Source organism: Tupaia chinensis, unplaced genomic scaffold (genome assembly GCF_000334495.1).
Source record: "Tupaia chinensis unplaced genomic scaffold, TupChi_1.0 Scaffold000704_1, whole genome shotgun sequence".
Lineage (NCBI taxonomy): Eukaryota > Metazoa > Chordata > Mammalia > Scandentia > Tupaiidae > Tupaia > Tupaia belangeri.
The window spans coordinates 1,319,696-1,333,543 of record NW_006160227.1 but is presented as its reverse complement, the minus strand read 5'-3'; the positions used below and the strand labels follow the sequence as shown (position 1 = coordinate 1,333,543).

General features: G+C 46.9%; 1 protein-coding gene across 4 annotated transcripts in view; it reads right to left on the bottom strand.

Annotated features, from left to right (window-relative positions):
• The window catches only part of PPARG (peroxisome proliferator activated receptor gamma), a 198,225-nt gene that overhangs the window by 20,898 nt on the left and 163,479 nt on the right, over positions 1 to 13,848 (bottom strand). For all 4 annotated transcript variants that reach the window (XM_006160643.3, XM_006160645.3, XM_006160642.3 and 1 more), the window contains exon 7: positions 7,531 to 7,981. In XM_006160643.3, the coding sequence (XP_006160705.1) occupies positions 7,531 to 7,981 (451 nt within the window). The remainder of the gene's footprint in view (positions 1 to 7,530; positions 7,982 to 13,848) is intronic.

The window sequence follows — 13,848 nt, the reverse complement described above, 5'->3', positions numbered from 1 at the left end:
CTTCTCCTCCATTCTCCTCTCGGGATCTTGGGCACGCACGCACACGCGCCCGGCGTGAGTTTTAAGCCACCGGGTCCGGGACGCGAACTGTGGTCGACTACGTGGGAGTCCAGCGACATAGCCATTATGCTAACTGCTGGTACCCTTGATTTTGATTTTTTAAGAATGATTTTATTAGACTTTACTTATTTATTTATTTTAATTTGACCAGAGAGGGCACACAATGAGAGAGAGAGAGAGAAAGTAAACAAGTCACCAGGTCCGGGACTTGAACTGCGGTCAGCCATGTGGGAGTCCAGTGCCCTTAACCACCACACCACTGCCAGCCCTGCTGTACTTTGATTTTATTGTAATTCTAACAAATTGAAAGGCGACGATCTATAGCTATCAATCCTGTCACGCATCTGGTTGTGTGGGCCACAGAGGCCCCAGGTTTGGACCTGATAAATTAGCTGCTATCTAGTACACACAGACATCAGCTCCTCCTTGACCTGCAAATGTCTAGCTGCGGGAACGATTCCCCCTTCTTGCACCCTATTCTCCCTGCCCACGCAATAGCAGAACCGTCCACGATGGCTCCAAGAACAGCTGTCCACAGCTGCTTCGCAGGGAAGGCTCAGGGTTGGACCAGCTGGGACCAGAAGCACTGCTTTAAAGGTAGTTTGCATAACCAAACCAGACTCAGGAGGGCGAGGGCCAGGGGGGAGGTTGGAGGACTTGCCATCTGTAGCCGCTGTAGCCGCGTTTGCAGCTTCTCTGTCATTAGGACAGCGATGGCAGTCAGTCTTGAAAAACACACTGGAGAAGCCAGTGCATTACCCCTTCCTGCATCTTGGAAGTATTAGGAAGAATGCTAATGGATTCCAAACTGTTTCAAATGAACAAAAAGAGCCTTTGCCTGCTGCAGAGTTCCAGCTGGAACCCTCCTGGGCTTTTCTTCCCCAAACAGCACAGGCTGGAGGGGGCAGCGCCTCCAATAGAGTGTCCTGGGGCTTGTCAGCTCTGCTGGGCTGTAGGCTTGGCGCTGGCTGCCGGGTGGGTTTGGGGAGTGTGCTGGTGTGGCTGGCACGGTGCTATGGCGCCAGCTGCCAGCGTGTGCTTGCTGGAGGCAGTTTTATTGCTCTGGACGCCGCTACCCTTCCTGTCGGGAAGACCCAGGCTGCAAGGAGAGCTACTAACCAGGATCGTCCCAGAGGCTCCCTCCTGACCGCATGCGCATTCTCAGGGAGCATGGGCTGCAGCCACTAACACAGTGAGTCGACCATGACCCACTGCCAGGTGGCCGAGCAGACAGGGCAACGGGAGCTGGTCGTTAGGACACCTGGGTTTCTGTCCTCGTCCCACTGCTCCCTCGTGGTCAGATCTTAGACTCGCTGCTTGAAATTAGCCCTCACTTCCCTTTCTCTGAAACAGGAATGAAAACAGAGGAGCACTGTCAGGATGGACCAAGAGAATGCCTTAAGAACAAGGCTCTAAGGGCCAGTAGATGGCATAGCAGTTATGTTGCTGTACTCCCACATGGTTGACTGTGGTTCGAGTCCCGGACGTGGTGACTTGAAACTCATGCCGGGTGCATGTGCGTGTGTGCCCCAGCAGAAGAATGGAAAAGAAGGGATTGTGGCGTGGCCATCCCCCGGGGCGGGGGGCGATTTCTCACTTTCCCTCTCACTGTCTCTGTCTCTCCAGTGAGCACATGAGAGGTTTGTGCTATAGGGCGCATGTGCTTGCCAGAAAGACAGAAAGTGAGAAATCAACCCCCAGGGGGGATGGCCATGCCGCAATCCCTTCTCCATTCTCCTCCACGACCCTGGGGCACACACACACGCACATGCGCCCGGCATGAGTTTGAGCCACCGGGTCCAGGACTTGAACCGCAGTCGGCTACATGGGCATTAATCTAACTGCTGGTCCCCCAAAAATAATAGGTTCTTAACCAGGTATAAAGTACTAGACTTCGGCTCTGGAGTGTTGTCCTTTGACTTAGTTTAATTTTTGTCCCAAGCTCTGGGGAGAAAGAGGAGAAGAACTTCAGAAAAACTAGGTCATCTCTCTCAGCAAGCTCGGTTTGAGAGCTGAGCAGATAGGGCAGATGCTGAGGGCCAGGCCAATCTAAGAACCAGATCAAACGGTATCAGCAGTTTTTGGGGCTGAAGTTGAAACGATTATGTTCTTAGCAACTGCAGTTTCCTCAGCAAATTCATGGGCGGCTCACATGAGTTGCTTTTATCCCCCTCTCTCTTCTTTGAGTCCTTTATTGACCCCTCCTTTTATTTATTTATTTATTTATTTATTTTAAATTTAAATGTATTTACATTCATTCACTATACATCATTACAGCACACAAAATGAGATGTTCCATCCAGAATACACTGCATACTGGCTCAATCAAGCACATCGACATACATCTCATCGTCAACAAATAATTTCCCATTTCTCGGTTCCTGTGTATTTTGCTTTTCCCCCCATCCTTGATTCCCTGTCTCTCACCCTCTGCCATCGCCCACCCTCCTCCCACACTATCTCTGGTATCTATTGTTGCTTTCTATGCCTCCCCCATTTTTTTTTGTTGCAGAGGTTTTTTTGCTATCGGGCGCGTGTGCTCTCTAGAAAGACAGAGACAGAGACAGAAAGCGAGAAATCATTCCCCCAGGGAGAATGGCCATGCTGCAATCCCTTCTTCTCCATTCTCCTCTCAGGATCTTGGGCACACATGCACATGTGCCCGGTGTGAGTTTAAGCCTCCGGGTCCGGGACTCGAACTGCGGTCGACTACATGGGAGTTCAGCGACATAGCCATGACGCTAACTGCTGGCCCCACATCTTTTAGATTAATTAAGATCTTTAGGGCCCCCCTCCTTCTTAATCCCGCCCCCCCCCATTTCTCACCACTCACAACCCCGCATGGTGCCCATCTCCTCCAGGTCCTCCTCACTGTGGGTTCTAAGCCTTCCCCAGAGCGAAGCCCTTCAGGGATGTGAAGGGCTAAGGCCTGGCTATTGACTCAGCCCAGAGCAACTGGACCCGGCCCAGAGCGCTTCTCCCCAAACTCACTAAAGCCATGAACAGACTCCCCATCAAACTGCAGAGGAGCGAGGATCGCTCGTGAAGACTGAGAAGGATCAGTGAGGTGTTCACTAGATCAGTCTCCTGCTTACATAAGTGTTTTTCCTTTTCTGAAAACTCCAGAAAAGAAACCACACCAAAAAAACCCCAAAACACCCCACCCAGTTGAGAAATGATAAAGGGGGGGGGGAAGGTCTTAAAAAAGTTCACGGAAAACGCACGTGATGCAAAGATGATGCATCGGATTTCAGGTGATTTTTTACACCAAGATCAGCTAGTAGTTTCATTGCAGTTTTTTCCGGAACTTTCTGAAATCTTGCATATGTGACGGTGCAAATAAAGTTCTTGGTACGAGACACAGAACTTCGTTAATCCTGTTCTATTCTGAGGGCCAAGACCTCTATCTTTCTTTTCTTTTCTTTTTTTATTTATTTCTTCTGAAAGAGAGAGAGCAAGAGAGATACAACTCTCAAAAGAATCTTGATGCCACAACACACTCCCTGCTTCCAGCCAGCTCTGGGTCGTGGACAAGTGTGTGCACGGGAGTACCCAGGGAGGTCTCTGGACTTGAACCAGGAACCTTCCCATTCCTGGAAAGGAATTGCCTTACAGAGCTTCATGTTTGACCACTGCTACATCATCCAGCCCCAAGATCTTTACTTTTCACTTAAACCTTTCTGCAATTGTCTTTGAATTGTCAATTTACCATGCATTACTTTTATTAAAAAATAGCAAAAATATTAATAAAGAGTATAGGAAACTGATTTTGGTTTTTGGGGGGGGGAGAGGTTTTTGCTATAGGGTGCATGCGCTCACCAGAGAGACAGAGAAAAATAGAGTTACAGAAAGCGAGAAATCACCCCCCAGGGGGGATGGCCACGCCACAATCCCTTCTCCTCCATTCTCCTCTCGGGATCTTGAGCACGCGCGCACACGCGCCCGACGTGAGTTTAAGCCACCGGGTCCGGGACTCGAACCGCGGTCAACTACATGGGAGTCCAGCGACATAGCCATGACGCCAACTGCTGGTCCCGCGTATGGGAACCTGATTAAGTGAGGAGAATATAGACATGGGTGATACGGTGGCACTTAGGAAAACAGTAGAAACACATCAAATGTGCCTTCAAATATTAGCTAGCCAAGCCGTATCACTAGCTTTTCAAAAGTTAAATATTTTTCTTTCAATGAATACTAGCTAGTTAAGCGAAATCTAGCTTTTCAAAAGTTAAATATTTTTCTTTCAATGAACCTCATATACCTGGAATCTCTTCTTTTTTGAACTAGTCAAAGATCCCAGATGGTCAAGGGTGAATTTAGGAAGCCAATTTGGTTGAGATATTAAAACAAGCCAGGTTTTAATTATTATTATTATTATTTTTTTTGCTATAGGGCACGTGCACTCACCAAAGACAGACAGAGAGAGAAAGTGCAAAATTACCCCCTGGGGCGGGGAGACCATGCTACAGTTCCTTCTCCTCTTGGGATTAGTTATTTATTTTTATAAGGCACATGTGCTCGTCAGAGAGACAGAGGGAGACAGATAGAAAGTGAGAAATCACCCCCCCAGACGGGGGATGGCCATGCTGGAATCCCTTCCCTTCCATTCTCCTCTTGGGATTTTGGGCATGCACACACACGCGCCCAGCGTTAAGCCTCTAGGTCTGGGACTTGAACCGTGGTCGACTACATGAGAATCCAGCTACGTAACCATGACACCATCTGCTGATCCCTCCTTTCAGGATTTTTGCCTGGTGTGTTTTTCAAGTTACCGGGTCCAGGACTTGAAGCACGCTATTGGCCATGTGGGACCCAGCACTTTAACCACCATGCCACCTGCTGGCTCCAAGATTTTTTTTTTTTTTTAAGAGGTTTTTGCTATAGGGTGTGAACGCTCGCCAGATAGAGAGGCAAAGAGACAGAAAGGGAGAAATCACCCCCCAGGGGGGATGGCCACACCGCAATCCCTTCTCCTCCATTCTCCTCTCAGGATCTTAGGCACGCACGCACACGCGCCTGGCGTGAGTTTTAAGCCACCGGGTCTGGGATGCGAACTGCGGTCGACTACGTGGGAGTTCAGTGACATAGCCATTACGCTAAATGCCGGTCCCTGGCTCCAAGATTTTAACTTTAATTCTTGCTTCATTAAATATAACATCAAACAGTTCCTTGAAAGTGAAAGCCAGCTTGGCCTTGGACTCATGGCTCCAGTTTCCCTGTGCCATCTTGTTGATCTAGGTGCACCCCGGTCGTTTGGAGCGTCACCATTTGCATAGGGTGGAAGTCGAGAGCACAGATTCCATAGCCAGACTGCCTGGGTTCACAGTCCTGGCTCCATTTTTTTTTTTTTGCTAGCTGTGCAACCATGGACCAGTGTGCAAACCTTTCAGCGCTTCGGGTTCCTTATTTGTAAAAGTCTTACCTCACTGGGTGGTGAGGCTGAAGTGTGTAAGCAGCGTTGAGGGCACTGAGGGTGCAGAGGAAGTAGCTGATCGGTGCTCGCTCAATTTTATCACTAATAACTACACACCTGAGTTCCGAGCCCTTGTGCTCTCAGTGGGACAACAGCCGACTGAGAACGAGCATGCTTCCGTAATCCGCTGCACCGTTATTCGGTTTACGCCTGCAGCACCGCTACCCCCACAGGTGAGCTTTCATGCACAAGGGTATTCTGTGGGATACATAGAAAACCCTCATGGGACCAGCAGATGGCATAATGGTTATGTTGCTGGACTCCTGTGTAGTCGACCGTGGTTTGAGTCTCTCACCCGGCGGCCTAAAACACAGACTGAGTACGTGTGCGCGTGCCTGCCCAAAATCCTGAGAGGAGAATGGAGGAGAAGGGATTGTGGTGTGGCCATTCCCTTTGGGGGGGAGGGGTGAATTTTTGTTTTCTGTCTCTCTGGTGAGCACACACACTCTATAACAAAAATCTCTCAAAAAATGTATAGAAAGTGGAACCAGCAGTTAGCGTAATGGCTATGTCACTGAATTCTCATGCAGTTGACTGTGGTTCGAGTCCCCAATCCGGTGGCTTAAACTCACGCCGGGCGTGTCTGTGTGTGTGCCCAAGATCCCGAGAAGAGAAAGGAGGAGAAGGGATTGCAGCGTGGCCATCCCCCTTGGGGGGTGATTTCTTGCTTTCTGTCTCTGTCTCTGTCTCTCTGGTGAGTGCGCACACCCTATAACAAAAATCTCTCCAAAAAAAATGTATAGAAAGTTCCCATGAAGTCCATGCCCATATGAAACTCATCATTTAGAAACAACGTTCATAAAAAGGGATGAAAGTAAAACTGTCTCCTACTCAACTAGGAAACAAGAGAGAGGCCAATGAAATGACATCAGGTACCAAACTGGCTTTCAGAGCTGGATCGTTAGATCATACAGTGGGGTCATTGGAAAAGTCATGATGGATTTTTCTATAGTTTTCTGTGCGAACATGAGTCATGACTTTTCCGATGACCCAATACTTGCAAGGCCAAATACAACCAATGGCGAAATAATGGTTCAGCTTATCACAGCCCGCTGTGTCACAGATGGACGCCGAGGGAAGCCGTGGGAGGAAGCGACCTGAGGAATCAGGTGGAGGTCAGTGGACACAGGGACTGGTTCCTGAAATATCTACAAAGCCGCGGAGAGTGCTGTTATAGTGCTGACGGGGAAGAAATACTCTCTGACCGCACACACCTAACGAGGAGTGTCTTTTCCAAACCCAGAGAGCGTGGTCTTAAGCAATATTATCCATGACATTACTTAAATGAACTGAAGAATGGGTCTGCCTTCTGGAAAGAAAAAGAACAAGAACATGAAGAGAAAGGAGAAAAAGGCATTTGTCTTGGGACCAGCAGTTGACGTAATGACTATGTCACTGGACTCTCATGTAGTCGACCGCGGTTCGAGCCCTGGACCCGGTGGCTTAAACTCACTCTGGGCGTGTGCGCCCAAGATCCTGAGAGGAGAATGGAGGAGAAGGGATTGGGGCGTGGCCATACCCCCGGGAGGTGATTTATTGCTTTCTGTCTCTCTGTCTCTGTCTGTCTGGTGAGCGCATGCGCCCTATAGCAAAAACCTCTCAAAAAGAAAAAAAAAGAAAAAAAAGGCATTTGTCTTCTATAAGTAGACCCGACAGAGAAAACACTGTGAAGAATAACGAACTAGAGACCAGGCAGGGGCACAAGGGTAGTGGAATGGCACTCACATGGGAAAAGTCCTGGGTTAGTGTCCTGGGACCTTCCTGAGCACACCAGGCACCTGAAGGCCAGGTCTCCCCATGGCCTTCATAATCCTCTCCTGTTATCTGACACACGTGGTGACATGCTCATGGCATTGTGCATTGGTATTTTCCAGAAGAGGTGTGTAGGAAGCGCAGCATGGAAAGTAACACAGACCAACGCTAAGGCAACTCAAAATCCTCTGTCCTCCCACCACCCTCCCACCCTCTTTTACAGAAGATCGAAAGTTGAATCTTACCTCCACTGAGAATAATGACAGCTATAAATATCGCCAAGTCGCTGTCATCTAATTCCAGTGCGTTGAACTTCACAGCAAACTCGAACTTGGGCTCCATAAAGTCACCAAAAGGTTTCCGCAGGCTCTTCAGGAACTCCCTGGTCATGAATCCTTGGCCCTCGGATATGAGAACCCCGTCTTTATTCATTAAGGAGGCCAGCATGGTGTAGATGATCTCGTGCACTCCGTATTTGAGGAGGGTTACTTGGTCATTCAAGTCAAGGTTTACGAATCCGGGGATGCTCTTGGCGTACTCTGTGATCTCCTGCACGGCCTCCACGGAGCGGAACTGGCAGCCCTGGAAGATGCGGATGGCCACCTCTTTGCTCTGCTCCTGCAGGGGGGTGATGTGTTTGAACTTGATTTTATCTTCTCCCATCATTAAGGAATTCATGTCATAGATAACAAATGGCTGCAAATAAAGAAAAAGAATTGGAGATGTTCTAATTCCCAGCGAATGCCATTCCAGTTCAGAGAAGTGTTGGTTTTGGGACCAGCAGTTAGCGTAATGGCTATGTCGCTGGACTCCCACGTAGTCGACCATGGTTCAAGTCCCGGACCCGGTGGCTTAAACTCACGCCAGGTGCGTGTGCGTGCGTGCCCAAGATCCCAAGAGGAGAGTGGAGGAGAAGGGATTGCGGCGTGGCCATCCCCCCGGGGGGTGATTTCTCGTTTTCTGTCTCTCTGTCTCTGTCTGTCTGACGAGCACACGCGCCCTATAGCAAAAACCTCTCAAAAAAAAAAAAAGTGTTGGTTTTTTAAAAAAATACACATTTGCTTTGCTACTAACATTGTTAAAGTTGAAGATACTTAATAATGAGAAAATACTCCTACCTTATTTGCATTCATCCTTTCTTAAAGAATTATTTATCTTATTTTATTTGTTATTATTATTAGTTTTTAATTTGACGAGAGCAATAGAAAGGGAAAATGAGAAAGCAAGTCGCCAAGTCCAGGACTTGAACCATGATTGGCCATGTAGGAGTCCAGCACCTTAAGCACTGTGCCACCTGCTGGCCCCCTTTGCATTTATCTTCTGGGACCAAACATAGCTCACTAATTTTGGTTCTTAACCCTCCAATTTACACTGCAACACTTTACTTATGATGAAATAATAGATTCCATTTCTGTAGTTTGGAGAGTCTTTATTACAGATTCTCTCTCTCCTCTCTTTTAGAATTATTTATTTAATTTTATTTATTATTATTGCTATTTTAAATTTGTCATAGGGCCCATGTGCTTGCCAGAGAGATAGAGAGAGAAAGAAAGAGAAAGAAAGTCACTGTGTCTGGGACTTGAACTACAGTTGCCCATGTGGGAGTCCAGTGCCTTAACTACCATGCCACCGGCCAGCCCCTCATTGTTCATTTTCAAAATGGTACTAAGTCTGTTGTTTATCTTGGCTTTCAATGGAGTACCTTTTTAACCTACTTTTAATAAAAAAAATATTTCGGCAATTCAGGATTGAAAATCCCCACTTGAACACAAAGTAACCTTTCCATTTGAGGTTAAGTCTCCTCAGAGTGCAAATGAAACACAGTGGGCCCATAAAATACACTTAACTATATATAAAAAAAATCATTCTGAAGACATATTAGAAAGATTGAGCCAAGAAAATGTCGATTTCTCTTTTTAATACACTGGGAGCCATCTGTTTCAGAAAGAGTGGGTGTAGAATGTCTATGGATAAATGCTGCAAAAAGTGGCAAAATAAAAAGGATTTTGAACTAATTTGAAAAAGTATTTGTCCTATGGGTCAAATCATCATTAAGAGACATGCACCGATGACTCAAGTTGAAACAGGTTGCTTTCGGAAGCATGCTGTGTTGGTCACAACATTCTCTCCTTCTTTTGTTGTGTGGAACTAACCAAAGAGCCATGGTCATCGTGAGATCTTCAAGGCTGCTCCATGAAGGGACGACAGTTGCTCTAGTTGGAAATACCAAACTATACGAGGGTTTAACCTTCCCTCCCAGTCACGTAGCTAAAGTGGAGACACCTGGGTGCCAATGTGGGCTCTGTCGTTCACCATGTGACTTAGGGAAAATCCTTTGCCTTCCCTGGGTCTCAAATTTCTCATTTGAGGGGAGTGGATTAAACTGGGAGTTTCCATCCCTTCTCTGGTGGGAATTCTGGTTGCATTTCTCAGAGCTGTGTGTGTGTGTGTGTGTGTGTGTGTGTGTATTTGGGTATATGTACAAGCGTGAGTGCATGCAACATGCACATACACTGACGTTTCTGCTGTGCTAAAAGTAAAGTTTCTTTCAAGTCAAGGTGCTGGGAATTCTCTCCTACGTGATGAAGGGAGAAAACCTGAGTGTCCGCAGTAGGTAGCCAGCTTCAGGGTTCACAGGTTGGAGACTCTGCGTCTATAATTCTCACCAAGGGAATCAATTCGTTCTACACTGGAGGACAGAACTCTCACATCAAGGGCTCCTAGATGTTGAACAGACTTCCAAACTTGCACACTTATGGCAACACCACTTATCGGAGTTATCTAGAAATTCTCACTTTTAAATTGTATCTAGTTTTTATTGATACATTCATGAGAGAGCTTGTGCATGTGCATGAGAGAAAGAGAGAGAGAGAGAGAGAGAGAGAGAGAGAGAGATCAGGGCACCCTTGACAGGACTCGCTACGCTGTGATTCTCTTCCCCTCTAGCTAGCTGGGACCTTGGGCACCTGTGTGCACACCCGGCATGTTTTCCAGTTGACTCAAGGTCTAAACTCGTGATTGGTCATGTGGATTCCAGCACCACAGTTTGGTATGCTACTGACTGTGCCGTGGAGGCAGGGTCAAGAAATTCTCTTTCGTTATCAAAACCTTCACCTCAACCATACTGTGTAGCCAAACCGCCAACAGCAGGGTTTGCCTGGTGGCTCTAATTCTTCAAGGAAGTCAGGAGCTCACTGAACTTCTACTTCTTTTGCTTCTGGGCTTTTGTTCTGTTTCATTTTCTCTTTAGGACTGGCATCTCTGATGGGAGGATAAAAAAATAAGGGGCAGTGGCGGGCCCAGCAGTTGGCGTGGAGGTTAAGACAGCTGGGTCCCACATGGCCCACTAAGTGGTTCAAGTCCTGGACCTGGCAACTTGGAAACATACCAGACGCATGGGCGTGTGTGTCCAAAATCCCAAGAGGAGAATGGGGAAAAGGGATTGTGGTGTGGCCATCCCCCCCTGGAAGTGATTTCTCAGTTTCTCTCTCGCTCTCTCTGTCTGACTATGCATATTGTATAGCAAAAAAAGAACAAAAAATAAAGCAGAGTCAGCACACGAATTACAATTTACTGTGGTTGTTCCCGAATGTCAGATTCTAATCATCAGAAAAATTTGAATGGATAATGCTGCCTTCACAGGACAAAGAGAAAATGAATTTTTTTTCTGTCTTTGAGACTACTGTAACTTAGATGAGTGAAATACTGTGTTTTGTTTTGTTTGTTTGTTTGTTTCTTTTTTTTTTTTTTTTTCTTTTTGAGAGGTTCTTGCTATAGGGCATGTGTGCTCGCCAGAAAGACAGAGAGAGACAGAGAGACAGAAAGCGAGAAATCACCCCCCAGGGGGGATGACCACGCCACAATCCCTTCTCCTCCATTCTCCTCTCGGGATCTTGGGCACGCACACACATGCGCCCGGCGTGAGTTTAAGCCAGTTCATCAGGGTCTTGAACCGTGGTTGGCTACATGGGAGTTCAGTGACATAGCCATTACACCAACTGCTGGTCCCTTGTTTTGTTTCTTAAGAGAGTTTTTAAATATAGGGCATATGGACTCACCAGGGAGACAGAGAGAGATAGCTACAAAGCAAGAAATCACCCTTTAGGGGGCATGGCCATGCCGCAATGCCTTTCTCCCCATTCTCCTCTCAGGATCTTGGAATGCCTTTCTTTCCATTCTCCTCTCAGGATCTTGGGCACACACGCACATGCACCTGGTGTGAGTTTTAAGCCACCGGGTCCGGGACTTGAACCACATATAACTATTATGCTACCTGCTGGTCCCAATACTGGATTTTCTTTCTTTCTTTCTTTTCTTTTCTTTCTTTTTTTTTTTTTTTACTTCCATGAGACTATGGCAGCAGGGACACATGAAGGGTCCAATCACACAAGCATGTACATAAATAACACGTATAAAAAATGAACACTTCTCCACACACAGCAAAGATGGCGCCCAGAACCGCCTGCTTGAGCGTTTGGATGAGCTGCTGCTCACCCGCTTGGCTTCTTGGCACAGAACGTAGGCATGAAATTCTTCCACCTCGTGTAAGCAGTTGATCTGGAACCATGCCCTGACAAGTCACCCTTGTGACTCTTCCCCTTTACTTCCCCTGTCCCCTCATATAAAGCCCCAGGTTCCTGTTTTTGAAACCCTGGGATAGCTGAGCACAGGGCACACAAATCCTGCTAATTTTCTCTCCCAATTTAACAACAATGTGACTTTAACCCCTTGGCAATCAACGCTGGGCAGGATTTCCTGGCAGTAAAACACTCAAGGACAGAGAAAGGAATCAGCGCCCTCCACTCCCTCCCCCTCCCCAATAATGCCAAACCATGTCACAAAACTCCCTTCAGCCTTCTGAAGACGTGGTGAGCTACAGAGAATTCTGGGCATCGACATGCAAATAAACACCAAGTGATATGGTGGATTTTTTTTTGTTGTTTTCTCCTCTATCTGATGACAGTTTTTTTTTGTTTGTTTGTTTGTAAGTCTGCATAGATTCTTTTAACCTCCATGGGAATCTGTTAGACTTCAGGAGTGACCCCTGGGCATGTGCCTGTCTTTGCAATTCTTAGCCTGTAAACAGCTCCTGTGCACATCACGTCACGTCATAATCTCATTACCTGGGACTGCCTTATCCTCAAATCAAGTGAGAAGATAGCAGCCTGCCTGCTTCCTGGAGACCTGGCCTCTCAAAACTCTGGGTAGGATTTGGCCAGTGGAATTCATCTTGAATCATTAACTTAATATTATAATTCTGGTACAATATTCCAGAGAAAATGTACTATACTTTCACGGTCATGTTTCTCTATCAGTAGAACTTTACATTTTCTTTTTTTTTTCTTTTTCTTTTTTTTTAAGAATTATTTATTTTGGGACCAGCAGTTGGCATATTGGCTATGTCGCTGGACTCCCATGTGGTCAACCACGGTTCGAGTTTTGGACCCGGTGGTTTAAACTCATGCCGGGCGCGTGTGCATGCATGCCCAAGATCCCGAGAGGAGAATGGAGGAGAAGGGATTGCGGCATGGCCATCCCCTCTGGGGGGTGATTTCTCACTTTCTGTTTCTCTGTCTCTGTCTTTCTGGTGAGTGCATGTGCCCTAGAGCAAAAATCTCTCCAAAAAAAATTATTTTATTTTATTTTATTTATTATTATTGTCTCATTTGACTAGAGAGAGAAAGAGGGGGAAGGAAAGTGAGAAAGCAAGTTGCCAGGTCTGGGACTTGAACCATGATCAGCCATGTGGGAGTCCAGCATCTTAACCACCATGTTCCCTGCTGGCCCCTCCTTTTCTTTTTTTCTTCCTTTCTTTTCTTTTTCTTTCTTGTCAGAAGGTGTGTGCACTCAGCAGCGAGAGACAGAGACAGAGAGAAAAAGGAAGACAGTACCCTTTAATAGGGTGTGGTCCCTCTGCAATCCCTTCTCCATTTCTCCGTCCTGCTGGGATCTGGGGCCTGCATACACATGTGCACAGCATATTTTCAAGTCACTGGGGCTGGGATTTGAAGTGCTGTCAATTAAGCAAGACCCATCTCCCTTAGCACTAGGCTACAGGGTCCACCTCCCTTACACTCTCAGTGAGTTCGTACAGTACCGACTGATGCTCTGCCATTTGAAGCAGAGCCGTATCATCGTCAAAGGCTGTCCTAATGATTATTTTCACGTCTAGTTTGGGGCTAACAATGTCTTATCTTCAGCTATGATACCAAGTGGCTGGAAAAGCATCTCTCCTTAGGAAAGGAAACCGAATCATGACTAGGACATGATGGGGGTGGATCCAGGCTTTGTGAGGCCTGAAATGTACACACTTGTTGGGGCCGTCTGTAAGAAAAATCAAACAAAGGGCGAGAAAATGTTCAAGCTTCTTCCAGAGCCCTGGACAGGGCTCGCTGTGTGGGAGGGCCTTGAACCTGGGTTTCTTTGCTCAGCTGCATGGCCGGTTTGCTTCCGGCAGTCAAGATGCTGGTACTTTTCATATATCAGGTAGGCCAGAAAATAAAGGTCAGGGTGGAATACCGAAAGCTGCACTTGAACACAGTTTTGGGGGGAGGCAAAATGGT